The 16,773-nt window shown below is 46.9% G+C and overlaps 1 protein-coding gene across 3 annotated transcripts; it reads right to left on the bottom strand.

The window, feature by feature from the left end:
• Window positions 1-10,627: 10,627 nt before the first annotated feature.
• On the bottom strand, window positions 10,628-15,510 carry LOC125553655 (fatty acid amide hydrolase). Of its 3 annotated transcripts, XM_048717408.2 has the most exons (19): window positions 15,278-15,456; window positions 15,087-15,196; window positions 14,918-14,978; window positions 14,653-14,828; window positions 14,392-14,521; window positions 13,532-13,609; window positions 12,949-13,209; window positions 12,766-12,841; window positions 12,608-12,679; window positions 12,422-12,464; window positions 12,273-12,344; window positions 12,087-12,167; window positions 11,887-11,993; window positions 11,712-11,804; window positions 11,547-11,615; window positions 11,368-11,432; window positions 11,186-11,247; window positions 11,000-11,095; window positions 10,628-10,893 (listed from the first exon to the last, which is right to left on the bottom strand). In XM_048717408.2, the coding sequence occupies exons 1-19, from the start codon at window positions 15,375-15,377 to the stop codon at window positions 10,828-10,830; spliced, it is 1,818 nt and encodes a 605-aa protein (XP_048573365.1). In that variant the 5' UTR covers window positions 15,378-15,456; the 3' UTR covers window positions 10,628-10,827. The 3 variants fall into 3 exon arrangements, with proteins under 3 accessions (XP_048573365.1, XP_087374065.1, XP_048573366.1); XM_087517939.1 differs by having other exon boundaries at window positions 15,087-15,510; XM_048717409.2 differs by lacking the exon at window positions 13,532-13,609.
• Between the last annotated feature and the right edge of the window lie 1,263 nt (window positions 15,511-16,773).

Genomic DNA, 16,773 nt, shown 5'->3' with positions numbered 1-16,773 from the left:
ACGGTCGAGCGCATAGAAAAGGTTTGGCCGCTCCTGGACGTCGTTTTGACCATGCCATCTTGGTGACCGCGCGAGGACATGGCGCCTGGCAGCGTCTCAACGCGCTCTGGCTATCGTCTTGGCCTCCGTTTCGCGCGTGCTCGTTCTAGTGCTCGCCGCCGACTGCCGCACCGCGCCACAAGCCTCGACCCATCAACCTTGACCGCTCCCTGGCGCTCGCCAACTCCGGAGCCGCCGCAGCAAGCACGGGCGCGTCGCGTCCAAAACGCCACAATGCGCGCGTGCGCTTGTCCTCTTCTCCAACCGCCTCCTGTGCTCGTCCGCGAGCGTGGGCAAGCTCCTGCGTTGACGCTGAGCCTTGCCCCCTCGCGTCGGAGCTTCTCGTCGATGTTCGCCACATGTATAGAGCGCTCCGGCGGCGACACGTCCTCCCCCTCTTGCTCCGGCTATATATAGCGCGCCCCTCCTCGTTTTCGAGCCAAGCCACACTCCACACAAACCCCACGAACACATAGAACGACTGCAGCTTGATCGGACAGGCCTCTGGCTGTCGCCCCGACCCAAGGACTCCGGCGATCCCCGCAGGCCAGCCGCCGCTCTCCGGTGCCTCTCGAGCTCAAGCAACTGCTTGGGAGGAGCATTGGTGGTCCGTTGGTGCTGCCTGGATACCGCCAAGCCCTCGGAGCCGCCCCAGCCATCGTCTTCAACCTCACCGGCGAACTCCGTCCGCCACCGAAGCTTGCGAGCTCGAGCGCGAGCCATTCCGTCCATCTCTCGCCAAGCCACGGGTACGGGCAGGTGTGCCTCAAGCCCTGCTTCAATCCTATCCCTCTAGCCTAGCCCCAAACCCCCTCGTCACCGGCGTGAGCCCCGACGAAGCGTCCCCCCCCTCTGATCTCGATCCCCCCTCTCTCTCCTAACAGGCGGGGCCCAGTGTCAGTCTCACCACTCGCGCCCGAAGCGGTACGAGTGGAGGCGCACTCCCGCTTTACGCCTTTGACGTCACCCCCCAGATTTCTGTTTAATTCAAATTTAATTCAGAAAGTTGACTAAACTTTGACTAGCCATCATTTCTAAACCATAAGTCCAAATGAATTGATTCTTTTTGCATTGTCTTTGTTACAGAAAGCTCTAGCAGCACACCAAAGGGTGGATTTTTCTCTGCTGCCTAGAATTTCTAGTAATTTTTAGAATTTGTTTTGACATTTATTTTTGTGGTTTTAAATTATTTTCAGAAGGAGAAGCTTGCCTTGAAGCAACCCAAGAGGAGTGTGATCCTCCTCTACACCAAGGCAAGCCACACCAGCATTTGGATGGTGTTATTTCAATATCTATGATTTTCTACTTGAATATGAGTTCTTATTTGCATTTCAAATTTGATAAATAAATTTGGTGAATTGTTAGTTACCTTACTATGCATGATATGCTTGTTTTAGTTCCTGGTTGATTGCATGAACTTGTTTGGTTAAGTAGAGTAAGATTTTACACTATGCATATTGCTATGGAAACTAATGGTAGTAGTTTTTACTAAGTGATATTTTCATTTAAATAAAGAACTAATAAAAATATTGCTTGAGGATAAAAATGAGTTATAACCAGAGAGTTTTGATCTTTACTGTTGCAAGATAATTATGTGGTTAAGTTTGATCCATGAATATGAGTTGTTTGCTTTGCATGATGAGTAGTTGCATGAATTTTTTTTATATCATGTTATTGATAAAAAGTTTTTATCAAAGTTAAATTGGATTAAGTTCAACTTGAACATGATGTTGATCGCATCATGGTGCCACTAAATCGGGTTTCTAGTTCAGTGCGACCACATTTACCTAATGGGAAGGTCTCGATTCAGTCCTTTGTTGTGGCTCTTACTGGTGCCTCCTGCGAGGGAAGGTTATGGGCGTGCATACCCTGGCCCGGTCAACAAACATAACCTTGTGTGATCATTTTTGTTTTTATGGTACCTTGTCCCCGTTTGGGACTGTTTTGCTACGACGGTGGCCGTTGGTGTCTTTGGTAGACACGGGGCCACCCAAGACCTAGCTCGGAGAGGGAGATGGTCGGAGTGGCCGGGGAGAGTGCATGACAAAGGGAGGGTTTCGTCAGAATATTTTGGTCCACCCAAATGGGAGTACGGGGCCAGGTATTTCATAGTGTGGGTAAAGTGTGCTACCTCTGCAGAGTGTATTTAATCTATCGATAGCCTCACCCTCGGTTATGGGCAAGACTCGGGAGTAAGTCACACCATGGATCAACTTTTATAATAAATCTTGCAAACTAAATGATTGTTGTGATGCATTGTTTGTGTTGAACCTTGAACACTCGAGGTGTTTATGAGTAATTGATTTCAGGTGTGACCCCGGTGTGGTCACCGTTTGGTTACGAGGTAACCGTCTGGTAAGCGAGTCCGTGTGACTCGGTGCACTGTTTGGCTGCATTGCATCTGTAGTATTTCTTGCATTGATTTAACCTGATTAATTATCATGATATTGTCTATCATCATGCCTATGTTTGTTGTGAGCTTGCAAGTACATTCCATGTACTGACCTGGCGTGTTATGCCAGCTTTCAGGCAAGTCGATTCGCATTGGAGCGCACCTGGTGCCTAGGCCGTGTCCACGTCGGTGTCCCTGTTCTATGGAGTTCCACTTCGTCGTCTTCCACAGTCGCGTAGTTCGCGTGATTGAGGCCCCAGCCATGTTCATTAAATAATGTACATACTGTCCAGTAGCATCGTGTGTGCCGCTTGGCCTCGTATCTCGATGTAATATCAGACCTATGTATTCCGCTAGTATCAATAAAGCGGTTATTTTTGTACCATGTTGTTGTGTATTACCAGAAGGCTCGATCTCTGGGCTGGCAATGCAGGGTAAACCGGTTGCTCTGAGCCGGTTTGCCACATGACCTAGTCATCGCCAATTGCTTGATAGATGCTAGAGTGTTTGTGCATGCTCTACCACATATTTCATTTGCCATTTTATTGTGTGAGCATGTTGGTTGCATATTGTACTCATTCGAGGACATCCACTTGTTGTTTTGATTTTTTTGGCGTTTTTCTCTTTTGCCAAGTGGATGAACATGAATGCCTAAGAACCTCCTCTAGCTATCTATGCTTTTGTCGTCTCAAACCCTATTCATTCTACATCACAAAGTTTGATCAAGTCAGATTCAAACCACTCTCTGTGAGGAGCACTCGGAGTCCCCGATTCTTCATAGACTTAAACTTCCAAAACCTCTTTGTGCATTTCGGTATGACCGAGTCATCCACTTCGGTCACGCCGAGTTCACTAAGTTGATCTAGGTTTTCCATCTCGGTGCAACCGATTTGAACTTTTCGGTCACACCGAGTTGCAGTAACCGCTCGCGATTCTGCATCTCGGTGCCAACGAGTTGTTCCACTCGGTCACACCAACAGGGTCGGGATATATATACCGATGGGTTGAATTTTGGATATTTTTCCAAAACCCTTCACCCCGCGTGTGTCCTGCTCTGCCTCCTCGGGTCTCCGGATCATCTCCTCGCCGCCAGCGACCTCCCGCCGATGGTCTCCATCGCCGTCAATGGAATTCTGCTCCGCCGTTGTCGCCGTAGCGAACTCCCGCCGAACTTGGGGTTTGCTGTTAGTGATTGCCAAGATGTCTGACCAGAGTGACAGTCAGAACAAATCTGAGGAACATGTGCAATTGAGTGAGGGTTCAGATCCATCAAGCACCTCAGATGATGGCAGCAGGAGCACTCCTAGTAACTTGCAAAAGGCAGCCACTAGGACAAGGAAGAAGAAAACCTCAGACTCTAAGGATGAAGACTATGTGACTGTTGAGGATGAGGCCACCTCAAAGAGGAAAGTGTTGAAGAAGGAGTATGGCTCAGCTGCTGCAACAAAGCCAGGGATGCACAAAAAGGCACCTGCCAAGAGAATGCCAACATCCAAGCCTAGGAAATCAGCCTTGGAAGAAACTATGGATTTCACTCTTGAACCCAAAGAGGCTGGAGAAGGCAAGAAGAGAAAGGAGAGGGTCAAGAAGACCACTGCCAGAGCTCTAGGGAGATCATCCATGTTCAAGGATCCCGTAGAAGAAGAGGAAGAGGAAGAGGATGCTCCAGCACCCAAAGCTTAGAAGCTTATGGGAGATGCAATTAAGTCAGGGGCTGCAACATCAAAGCTCAAGTCTGCTCCCAAAGCTCAAGCTCAGAAGTCAAAGCCCAAGAGAAACACTAGAAGTATTCCTGCAAAAGAGAAGAACAAGGCCCCAGTGCCTCAAGCTGAAGAAGAGGATGACGAGTCTCTTGTTTTGAGGAAATTGAAACCCAAGATCCCAGACCACAATGATACTCATCCAGTGGCTGAAGACATGCACATCAGAAAAGATGCTGGACTAAGATTGTGGAGACAGTCTGATCCCTATGCTGTGAGGAGAAGGACTGCAGTTGACTACAGGTTCCACACAAAAGAACAACAAGACTTCTATGAAACTATTTTGCTTGACAAGAAGCCCATTGTTTGTGACATGAGATGGGTTGATTGGGAATTCATCAAGGATAATGAAGATCACTTCCCAGGAGTATATGACAGCTTCAAAGCATCTGGAATAGATGAGTTTGTTGGACAGAAGCTCACAAAATGGAATGATGAGTTGATCGTGCAATTTTACTCCACTGCTCACTTTTACCCAGATGGGAAGATCATGGATGTCTGAAGGTACTAAGTACCAATCCACTGTTGAAGAATGGGCCAAGCTAATCAATGCCCCAGAGGAACATGAGGATGACTTGGATGTGTATGCCAAGAATAAGAAAGACCACAACTCCATGGAAAACATGTACAAAGAGATCCCTGATAAAGCTGTGGAGACTCACAAGCTTGGATTTGTACATTACTTGTTGTCTGGTCTGCCTCCCATCAACTGGATCCTAAGGCACACATTGCTAGCCAAGTCAGGAGATCACAAGATGATCAGAGCACATTCCATCAACATGCTGCAAATCTTTGATGTCCCTCAGAAGTCAAGGTCATGAGTCTAATTGTAGAGACAATCAAGAGGACTGCTGCTGACCAAAAGAGAAGTTATGGGTATGCTCCACATATTCAGGAGCTCGTCAATTCTAAGATGGGCACAGAGACATACTTGTTGGACAAGGAGCATCTACCACTTTATCCTGAATTTGAAGACAACACGGTTGTGGTGAATGAGGAGGAACCATCTTCAGTACAAGCACAAGAGAAGAGAGCCAAAGCTAAGGCAGAGAAAGCTGCAAGGATGCCAAGTGCAGAAGAAGCATCTCAGGTGTTCCTCAAGTCAAAACAAGATCAATTACGCTATCTGATTCAAGCTACACTAAGGATTGAGAAGGGCTTGGCCACCCTGACTCAGAATCAGGAGAGCCTGGAGAGGATTGTTGAGAAAAAATTCTATGATCTTGACCTCAAGGTAACTGAGATACAGACTGCAGTTGAGCAGCTCTAGGAGGGAGCAGAGGAGAGGAGAGGGAAGGCAACTACTAATGCTTTTCAGCGTGTGCCACGAGGTCAGAGGTCTGCCGCAGTGCCAGTACCAGTCTCTAGAACCACTCTGTCAGCACTAGCAGCTGCAGCCTCAGTACCACCTCCAGCAGCCACTCCACCAGCTCCAACTACATCGACATATGCCTTCATCCTTGGAGTTCTCTTTACACCACCTCCCGAAGACCGAGCTTGAGAGACGCATAGCACTATGCGTTTTCAAACTTTTTGGTAACTTGTTGCCAAAGGGGGGAAATATGTATAGATCATAGGCTGAGAGAGAGTGTGTGTGTTGCTTTTTATCTCTCTTGTTTTTGGTTGAACCTTTTTATGCACTTGGTTGATACACTATGTCTTTGTCTGTGTGAGATACTTGTTTGATCATGTGTTTGATCATATGCTACCTTAATGCTTGCTTGGATGATATTATCTCTTATATTCTTATATGATCATTCACTTTGCTTGGTGATGAGTGCATGCTTTTAAGTTATATCATTTTGAGTGCTCCACCAAGATGTATGTGACATGTAAGAGTAACCCATGATCCTAATCGATTGTGCATTTGCATTCAAAAGAAAATTTTAAATAATGCACAAATTTAGGGGGGGCTCTTGCTTATCACATACTTCTCAAAGTGATGATGTATTTCAATCTTATAATCATTTGTCGAAGCTTTGATCTATATGTTGTCATCAAAAGGGGGAGATTGAAAGTGCAACTATCCCTGGGTGGTTTTGGTAATTCCTAACAACATATAGCTCATTGAGCTAATACTATTTCAAGATAAATATTTCAGGAAAGCTCAATGATTGGCATGGCATGGATTATAAATGTGGACCCCTCAAAATGCTAAAGACAAAAGATTGGCTCAAGCTCTAAAGCTCAAGACTCTACATTTTACCTTTTAGTGATCCAAGATCACATTGAGTCCATAGGAAAAGCCAATACTATTAAAAGGGGATGAGGTGTTGCTTAATGGGTTACTTGCTCAAAATGCTTAGTGATATGCTCCAAAACCCTCAACCACTTTCTCATATCCACATTTGTCCCAAACCAAAAGTCAAACTCGGCCCCACCGAAACTTTCCATCCGGCACCACCGTTGACATAGCCACTGCCACAAAACCCTAGTCTTTTCGGTCTCACCGATAGGGATCTCGGTCTCACCGAGATGGGATTGCAAACTCTCTGTTTTCCTTCATAACGTTTCGGTCTAACCGAGATGAGCGACCGGTCCCACCAAGTTCGCAATGCAAACTCTCTGTTTCCCCTTCGTAACATTTCGGCCCAACCGAGATGAGCGAATCGGTCCCACCAAGTTTGCCTGACCAACTCTCTGGTTAGCGTATTACCAAAATCGATCCCACCGAGTTTGTGTAATCGGCCTCACCGAGATTACGTTATGCCCTAACCCTAATGAAATCGGTCCCACTGAGTTGACGTGTCGGTCCCACCGAAAATCCTAATATTCACATTTTGAACTGAATCAGTCCGATCAAGTTTCACGATTCGGTCTCACCGAGTTTGGTCAATTGTGTGTAATGGTTAGATTTTGTGTGGAGGCTATATATACCCCTCCACCCACTCTTCATTAACAGAGAGAGCCATCAGAATATGCCTACACTTCTAGCTTACATTTTCTGAGAGAGAACCACCTACACTTGTGTTGAGATCAAGATCTTCCATTCCAACCACATAAATCTTGATCTCTAGCCATCCCCAAGTTGCTTTCCACTCAAATCATCTTTCCACCAAATCCAAATTAGTGAGAGAGAGTTGAGTGTTGGGGAGACTATCATTTGAAGCACAAGAGCAAGGAGTTCATCATCAACACACCATCTATTACCTTTTGGAGAGTGGTGTCTCCTAGATTGGTTAGGTGTCACTTGGGAGCCTCCATCAAGATTGTGGAGTTGAACCAAGAAGTTTGTACGGGAAAGGAGATCGCCTACTTCGTGAAGATCTACCCTAGTGAGGCAAGTCCTTCATGGGCGATGGCCATGGTGGGATAGACAAGGTTGCTTCTTCATGGACCCTTCGTGGGTGGAGCCCTCCATGGACTCGCGCAACCGTTACCCTTCGTGGGTTGAAGTCTACATCAACGTGGATGTACGATAGCACCACCTATCGGAACCACGCCAAAAATCTCCGTGTCTACATTATGTTTGCTCCCTCCAAACTCCTCCCTTTACCTTCATGTGCAATGTTTTACATTTCGCTGCTATACTCTTAGACTTGCATGTGTAGGTTGTTTACTTGATTAGTGCTAAGTTGCTAAAATCTGCCAAGACTTAAAATTGGGAAAAGGCTAGATTTTTATTTGGTCAAGTAGTCTAATCACCCCCCTCTAGACATACTTTCGATCCTACAACAAACTAACAAACACTTGCACACATCGCAAAAGAGGAGTTGTCAATCCCTTCGCGGTCACTAGCAAGAGTGAGATCTAATAGAGATAGATATAAAAGATAAGCAAAAGGCAAAATAAAGTAAATATAAATAAATTGCAGCAAGGTATTTTTGGGTTTTTGATTTTATAGATCTGAAAATATATGATGAGAAATAGACTCGAGGGCCATAGGTTTCACTAGGGGCTTCTCTCTTGAAGAAAGCATATGGTGGGTAAACAAATTACTGTTGAGCAATTGATAGAAAAGCGCATAGTTATGACGATATCTAAGGCAATGATCATTAATATAGGCATAACGTCCGTGACAAGTAGACCGACTCCTGCCTGCATCTACTACTGTTACTCCACACATCGACCGCTATACAATATTCATCTAGAGTATTAAGTTCATAAGAACAGAGTAACGCCTTAAGCAAGATGACATGATGTAGAGGGATAGGTCCAATCAATATGGTAACCCCATCTTTTTATCCTTAATGGCAACAATACAATACGTGCCTCGCTACCCCTCCTGTCACTAGGTGAGGACACCGCAAGATTGAACCCATCACAAAGCACCTCTCCCATTGCAAGAAAAAACAATCTAGTTGGCCAAACCAAATTGATAGATCAGAGAGAAATATAAAGTTATCTTAACCATGCATAAACGAGTTTAGAGAAGACTCAAATAATATTCATAGATAATCTGATTATAAATCCACAATTCATCGGATCTCAACAAAAGCACCGCAAAAATAAGATTACATCGAATAGATCTCCAACAACATCGAGGAGAACATTGTATTGAAGATCAAAGAGAGAGAGAGAGAGATAAAGCCATCTAGCTAGTAGCTATGGACCCTTAGGTCCGTGGTAAACTACTTACACATCATCGGAAGGGCGGCAAGGTTGATGTAGAGGCCCTCCGTGATCGAATCCCCCTCCGGCGGAGTGCCGAAAAAGGCTCCAAGATGGGATCTCATGAGAACAGAAGCTTGCGACGGAGAAAAAGTATTTTTGGTGTGCCCTCTGACATAAGGGGAATATTTGGGTATTTATAAAGCTAGAGTTAGTGTTAGGAGATCTGTGAGGGGCCCACGGCCTAGGGGCGCGCCCCTAGGGCTTGTGGCCTCCTCGTGGGTCTTCTGGCCTCCTCCCTGAGCTTCCTATGTGTCTTGTTGTTCAAGAAAAATCATCAAAAAGTTTCGTTTCGTTTCGTTTGGACTCCATTTGGTATTGATTTTTTGTAGAAGACAAAATTAAGGAAAAAAACAGCAACTGTCACTGGGCACTAGGTTAATATGTTAGTCCCAAAAAATGATATAAAATAGTACATTAATGCATATAAAACATCCAAAATAGATAATATAATAGCACGGAACAATAAAAGATTATAGATACGTTGGAGACGTATCAACTCTCTCTCTCTCTCTCTCTCTTTGATGTTCAGTGCAATGTTTTCCACGGAGTTCTATTTGACGTAATCTTCTTTTCCGGTGTGTATGTCCGGATCCGATGAATTGTGGGTTCTTGATCAGATTATTCACTAAAAACAATTGAGTCTTTTCTGAACTTATTATGCATGATTATTATAGCTTTGTATTTCTCTCCGATCTATCCGTTTGGTTTGGCCAACTAGATTGATTTATCTTCAGCGGAAGAGGTGCTTTGTAGTGGTTCCAATCTTGCGATGTCCTCACCCAGTGACAGCAGGGGTAGAGAGGCACGTATTTGTATTGTTGCTACTAAGGGTAAAACGACGGGGTTTAATCATATTGCTTGGTTTTATTCTGTCTACATTATGTCATCATACTTCATGCATTAACTCTATTTATTACGAATTAAAACATAGACAGGCAAGCATAGAAGTGCTCTGAAGTGGAGTAATAGTAGTATATACATGCAAGAGTTGGTCTACTTGTCACGGACGTAATGCCTATATACATGATCATTGCCATGAATAATATCATGCGATTTTCTATCAATTTTCTAGTAATTTGTCTACCCATTGTATGCTATTTTTATGAGAGAGATGCCTCTAGTGAAAACTATGGCTCTAGGGTCTATTTTAATCATATTACAAAAACCAAAAATACCTCGCTGCAATTTTCTTTCCTTATTTTACTTTGCAATTCATTTATCACCTATTATCAGATTTAATCCTTGCAATTAACGAGTACAAGGGGATGGACAACCCTCTTGCCCGTGTTGGGTGCAAGTATTTGCTCTTGTGTTTGTAGGTATTGTTGACTGGCCGTTTGCGTGAGTCTTGTATTGGTTCGATAACCTTGCTTATCTACTGAGGAATACTACCCGCTACTATATTACTTCACACTTCCTCTCCGGGGAAAATCCTACGAATGCCGTCGAGGCCGCCACCGCCGCCGCGTTGGCCTTGCCAACGAAAGGGTATGATTCGTTCACCCCCTATTTGCTCGTTCAGGTGCTAGCAATATATATGTTGTTCATAGATGTTTCGGTTCTATGTACTGTACGCGCTCACATGCTTAGGTATCGGTATGGGTTGTATACCGTATTGTCATGCTTATTGTTAACTCGTGGATTAGTCGAATGGAAAAGGTGATGATATTTCCAACATGGGCATATTCAACTTAACTTATAGCAGTTTTATTCTTCAGAGGTAAGTGTGCCCGTCGACAACAAAACATCTATGATGACTTCGTCAATATCAAGACATGCAAATCCAATCTCATGGTGTGCATGTTTATATAGGCATGAGTAATATATGTGTGTGAGAACGTCGGCATCTGTACCGTGTTTCAAAAAAAAAGTACCACTGCATTAGTGTATCATACGGCTGCTGTACGCAGATATTCTACAATGTATCTCAAGCTTATACAAACTTAATGTTCATAGCTATTCGCATCCAAATCAATGGTCTTCTCTCGCCGCACACATCGTAAGTCGTATGACTAACAGAAGCTACTCTTTCTTGCTGAGGAGATCAAAGGACACCATGGGTTTCCTGCAGCTCTTAGAGCACGCTTCCTGCACAAACAACCACATCCACCACTGCTGAGAGAGGAAGAAAAAAGGTACTGGCCCTGAAGAGATGGCCGTGAGGTCGTGAGGAGATGCATGTGGTGAGACTGACCTGCATGGCGTAGGCTAAATGCAGCAGCGTCGCCTCCGCCCACGGCCGGCCGATGAACTGGAGGCCGACGGGAAGGCCTCCCCTGTCGTACCCGACCTGGAGATTTTTCCAAGAAAAATCGTGTCAGATTGTTTCTTGCGCGAGGTACACGAAGCACCCTGGAAAGCTGAGTGGATGGATGCGCACCGTGACGGTGATGGCCGGCAAGCCGAGGAAGTTCCCTGCGATGGAGTACCTCGAGATCGCGGCTGGTTTTGGGTGCAACAACAAGACCACGAGTTAGCGTAAACATTGTTGCAGCTTCCCACTGGATTTGCTGCAGCTTTGAGACACACGAGTTTCACTGGAAACGTGGAGGACGGTCGTACCTGCGTTTATGTAATCGAGTTCTCCGGTGCGCAGCGCGTCGTCCTGCAGCGCGTACGCGGTCACGCTGCACCCACAGGAAAATGCGGTGGTGGTAAGAAAGAATGCCACCAAGAAATAATGATGGATGACGTGAACAGCTAGCTTGACAGGCAGATGAGAACACTCCCCACGCACGTACCCAGTCATGGGTGTAACGATGGCGTCGGCCGTCTCGAAGATCTTGTTGTGGAAGTACATCTGACGGTTTCTGTCAAGCACGCAGCTCTCAAGATCATACCATCCATTCAGAAAAAAGATCTACTAGTAGAAAACAGAACAAAAACGTGGTCTGAATCAGACTGACCGAATCCGCTGCGCGTTGAGGTAAGCCCTGCTGCTGAAGGAGCCGTAGGCGCTCAGCGCGATCCTCACGTCCCACCCGATCTCGGACTTGTCCCTTCGTTCGCACACACGCACAAATCCTTCAGATTCAAAGTAGAGTACTACAGTATATGGAAAGAAACTAACTCAAAACTCACAGTTTGTCGAGGTATTTGGTGGCGAGGGAAGCGGAGCACTCGGAGCCCATGGTCACGTAGTGCGCCAGACGCATCTCCTCCACCTCAGGCACCGTCACGTCCACGGTCTTGCGGTGCCATCCACGAAAAATGTCATTGTTTCAGAGAAATGCGGAGTAATGTTTCAGAGAAATGGGTCAAATCTTTAATTCGTACTATACCTCCCACCCGTAGTGCGCGCGCAGGATCTGCAGAGCCTTGTCGCAGCAGCCCCGGATGTCCTCGGAGCTGTCGTCGAACCACTGCGTTCAAAATGCCAGTTATTACACTTATTACTACTCCTACTATCCTGTGTTCATCATGAGGCTTGAATCGGTTTGTATCTGAAGACAGAGACGCTAGCTCACCTTTCCGTATCTTGCTAGCCTGATGTTAGGCATGGAATGGGTGGACGTCAGCAATGGCAGATTCAGCTGGGGCTGCAAATAAACGGATATTTAAGCCTGCAAATTTAGCTGAATACCTCTCATGCATCCAGCAAAAGTAACAAAATTACCTGGGAGTGAGCTGGTCCAGACTGATCAACCATGGCCGCGTAGCTGAAAGATCAGTCAGTCACATGCATGGTAAGATGAGCAGAGTGCAGATAGATACAGCAGGAACATCCATTTGGTTGATGTTCAAAAAGTAATAACGAAAGTGCTAGCTAGTTTATGCAAGAGAGAAGCGTGGAGGCACTGACGCGACAAGTGCGTCCTCGACCGTCGCCGCCAAGATCCCCGGCACCCCCACCGTCCAGTTCAACGGGAGAAGCCTGAGTTAAAAGAGCAGCGCACTCGTCACTACACAAGTCAAGTGCGTGCATATGAAAGCAGCTAGGCCATGTGTTAGCTACGGCACCCCGAGTTGGAGAGCCGGCCTGCGGTGGGCTTGAAGCCGACGACGCCGCAGAGCGCCGCGGGCATGCGAACGGATCCTGTAAATAATGGAGCAAGCATCACAGGCACGGTGGGATTCAGGTAGCATTGCGGGCAGATAACTAACTGCAAGTTGTTGAAAGCACTAGAGAGAGAGCACACGCACCGCCTCCGTCGGCGCCGAGGGCGACGGGGCAGAGGCCGGCGCAGACGGCGGCCGCGGAGCCGCTGGACGAGCCGCCCGACACCCTGGCGGTGTGGTAGGGGTTCCTGGTGGAGCCGTGGTGCGGGTTGATGCCGCTGGTGCCGGCGCCGAGCTCGTGCATGTTGGTCTTGCCGGCCAGGACGGCGCCGCAGGCCCGCAGCTGCGCCACGCACGCCGCGTCCGCCACGCACGGCCTCATCTTTCCCAGCCAACTCGTGCCTCCTGCATGCACGAGTATTTGTGAAACATAGACATATTTGAAAACCTACTCCCTCCTTTCACTGTTACAAGATGTTCTACTAACTTTTTCTGACTCGGATGTATATGGACACATTTTTGTGTGTATGTTGACTCATTTAAGTCGATAAGAAGAGAGCCAGGTGCAAGCGATCCACCATTCATATCTTCGCATCAAACATGACTATTGGGTGAGTTGACGAGTGCGTGCATGCACGCAACCTAACGCTCCTCTGTGCAAGTGCAACACAGTACCAGCGTATGTTCAGCTAAAAAACAAAAATCTTGCGTTTTACTGTATTTTTACCGGTTGTTTGGTAGGGCAGGCAATCGATCTCGTCCTTGACTGCCACCAGCACCCCATCCATGGCAGACAGAGGCGCCCCTGCAATGCACAGCGCATCAGACGTACTTCCTCCGTTTTGAAATGGCGCACGCATATACTCCCTCCGTTCCAAAATAAATGACCCAACTTTAAAGTTAGTACAAAGTTGAGTCATTTATTTTGAAACGGAGGGAACTAGTAGCATTTTTCTCTTCATTTTACGCATATAATAATCATACACAGTCATGCCAACAACAAAAATTGAGAGCAATGAATACGCATCACTGCCGGAATGCGCCATGAATTCTAGCACAGATCAGTGCCGACTGCTTTCACCTCCGCGGGATTCAGGACCATGGACGCGTACGCACCAGCATCTCCAGATCGGCCATTCATGCATGGGCATTGGGCTGGGTTTTTCCCCGTGAACGCCTGAATTTCCTGCCAGCTTCGAGACTTGCTGAATCTGCAACAACTCGAGGAGCAACGTGTTCCTCCACTGCTCTTGAGAGACCTCAGGCAGGTTCTCGCAATGGCGACACCACCGTTGGCTCTGCTGCGCTACCCACCTAACTATACACACCGTGATGAGTGAGCTGAGCGGGACCACGGAGGAGGTGCGAATGCAAAGACAGCGGGGCATCGTCTTCGTACCATCCGTAATGGCGGTGCCACTGCCACTGCCACGCCATCCTCGATTCGGCCGGCGACGGCCCTACTGCTTAAATGTCACGGCGATCGCTTCGCTGTCACCGGCCCGGCCCGGCGGCGTACGTGTCTGAGGGTGATTGATTGATTGGACCGGAGAAACGAGGCATAAGTTTTGGTAAGCTGATGTTTACCTTGCTGGTATCTGAGGGTGGACTCCTCGGCCTGCCTGAGGATGTCTTCGGGGTCGTAGCTGATGAACAGGGCCATGTTCAGGTCTGGGCCCGAGCACTCCTCCACCGCCGCCAGAAACCTCCTCGCCACCTGCGAATTCAACAGGGACACCGGACACGTCGCTGATCAATCATCATGTGTTTGCAACCACGCCCGGTGCTCGCGTGATCAAGTGGTGGCTGCCAGTACGTAGTGCGACACGGAACAGATAAAATGTTTACCATGACAGGAGTGATCTCTCCTGAAGTGTAGGCCTTGGTGAAATCCCGGATCGTCCAGCGCCTGAAGCCCGGCGATGACGGGTCGGCGAGGCCAGGGAGGCAGCCGACGGCCTCCTCAACACGCTCCGCCGGCGACCACCCGGGCTTGGCCAGGCTCACGTTCTGCTCAGGGATGTCTGCAGTAACAGTGGACATGACCGAGTTAAACCCAATGTGACAAAAGAACTACTTATGCAGGAACGGACCGGAGGTGATGAGAATCCACCTTGCCAGGTGTGAGTGGGAGTGAACAATGGCGGCTCCGGGATGTCGGCGTCGGAGACGAGCTGCAGCGTCAGGTCAAATTCAGTGTTAAGCTCTAGTTCCTGCTGCGGTTCCACATGGCAATCGACACTAGAAAGAGCAGAAAGAAGGTTGTTTGATTTGATCTCCACCTTGTTGACGAGGTTGTCTTTCTTGAGGACGTAGAGCACGACGGAGCCGAGGACGGGCGTCTCCAGCACCCACGCGAACATCTTCACCGGAAGCCCAGCCACCCGAGGAGCTGAAGAACATATACAGACAAGAAACAAAGAAGATTCAGCAGGAGTAGAAAATGCGAGCGTGAAATCGGGGAAGAAAGAACCTTTGACGTTGGGACTGATGTAGTGCTCGTCGCTGTCGGGGCCGAGGTCGACCTCGGCCGCCGGCTTGTAGACCTTGGGAGCCGAGCAGACGAGACCCATGGACGAGCAGAGCTGTGCCGTTCTGGTTCCGGTGATGGAATGGACGTCAGAGACTGGCTTGGCTGGGGGAGCACGGGCTCGTAGTACTAGTAGTAGCGTGGCCAGGTCTCAGTTGATCGAGACTTAACCAAGTCTAGGTCAACTGATATAATATGCAAAAAAGAAAAAAAACTAAAAAGAAAAGTTTACACGAATCTTCACGTAAGATCTCATGAATATAACATTAACCGAGACTTGGCAAAATCTCAGTCGACTGAGATTTAGCAATCTCGTACTACAGTAGTATTCATGTGCTGGCCCTTGGTGTTGTGGCGTTGGTCGTTTTAGAGTCGAGGCACAGGCAAGTCAATAATGTAGAAACAGGCCGCCATCGTCTACTCCCTCTGTTCCAAATTACTCGTCGCAGAAATGGATGTATCTAGAATTAAAATACATCTAGATACATCCATACCTGCTATAAGTAATTCGAAACGGAGGAAGTAGTACCGTACATGGCTTAATTGGCATTATTAGTAGTTAACTCACCAAATATACCTGTACTTTGGACTTTAAGTTATGTTGTACCAATTGATGGGCAAAGTGACATCTTCTGCCGTGAAATGTGGCAAGCACGGCCATTGGTGAGAAGTGAAAAGGTAGTTTTTAAAAGGGCACCGTAATTGTGGTCTTACTTTTGCAAGTAGCGTGTGCATCTGCAGCAACCAATGAACACCCAAACACCAAGAAACAGCAGAACGAGAGGCAAAATCAAACCAACGATTGGATCGAATGAAACCCAAGAACGGTGGTGGTATGCGTCACAATGGCGCAGAGGTCATCGCCTTTTCGAAGAACCCAATGTAAACGGTGAAGTGCGCCATGATGATAGAGGCTGGATGTCACCCTAATTTTCAAAGAAAAACAAACTGTAGTTGATCATCTTAGAAGTTGTGAGGATTTGGCAACGAGCAACCTCGTTGTCTCATCCCTGGTCGCTTCCAAAGATGGCTACGGAGAACGTTTGGCAAAGAAATTAATCTGTGTGTAAACTTTCAGCTGCATTCAGAGGAATCATAAGTTTCTTTTTACAAAACGAGGTTGAGAACACATGAGGAGATGAAAATCACAAACCAATATATTACATGATTACATAACTACACACATTTACAGGATCGCCATCCAAATTTGTGGAACGTATCTCATGCTACCGTCTCCCATCAATATCATATGCTCATGCAGTTCCACACATTGAAATAAGGACTACAGATCTATCGTGTAGGAGTAGCACTCAATTGATCTGCGATTTATTTTATTTTGAAAAACATACTTTTCTCTAATAATACAAATATTACTAAATGACCAGCGTGCTACTTTACACGTGGCAAATTAGTGAAAAGCGAAGAAGTATATTTAAAAA

Source organism: Triticum urartu, chromosome 4A (assembly GCF_056163025.1).
Source record: "Triticum urartu cultivar PI428250 chromosome 4A, HENAU_Tu73, whole genome shotgun sequence".
NCBI classification, from domain to species: domain Eukaryota; kingdom Viridiplantae; phylum Streptophyta; class Magnoliopsida; order Poales; family Poaceae; genus Triticum; species Triticum urartu.
The sequence above is the reverse complement of the archived record's forward strand: the minus strand, read 5'-3'. Positions and strand labels throughout refer to the sequence as shown.

Coding starts and splice junctions, on each gene's coding strand:
- LOC125553655 (XM_087517939.1), bottom strand. CDS start 15,377: ATGGGTCTCGTCTGCTCGGCTCCCAAGGTCTACAAGCCGGCGGCCGAG. Junction 11,805..11,886: donor ACCAAATACCTCGACAAACT/GTGAGTTTTGAG, acceptor GTGCGAACGAAG/GGACAAGTCCGAGATCGGGT. Junction 11,096..11,185: donor TGCCGGCCATCACCGTCACG/GTGCGCATCCAT, acceptor AAAAATCTCCAG/GTCGGGTACGACAGGGGAGG.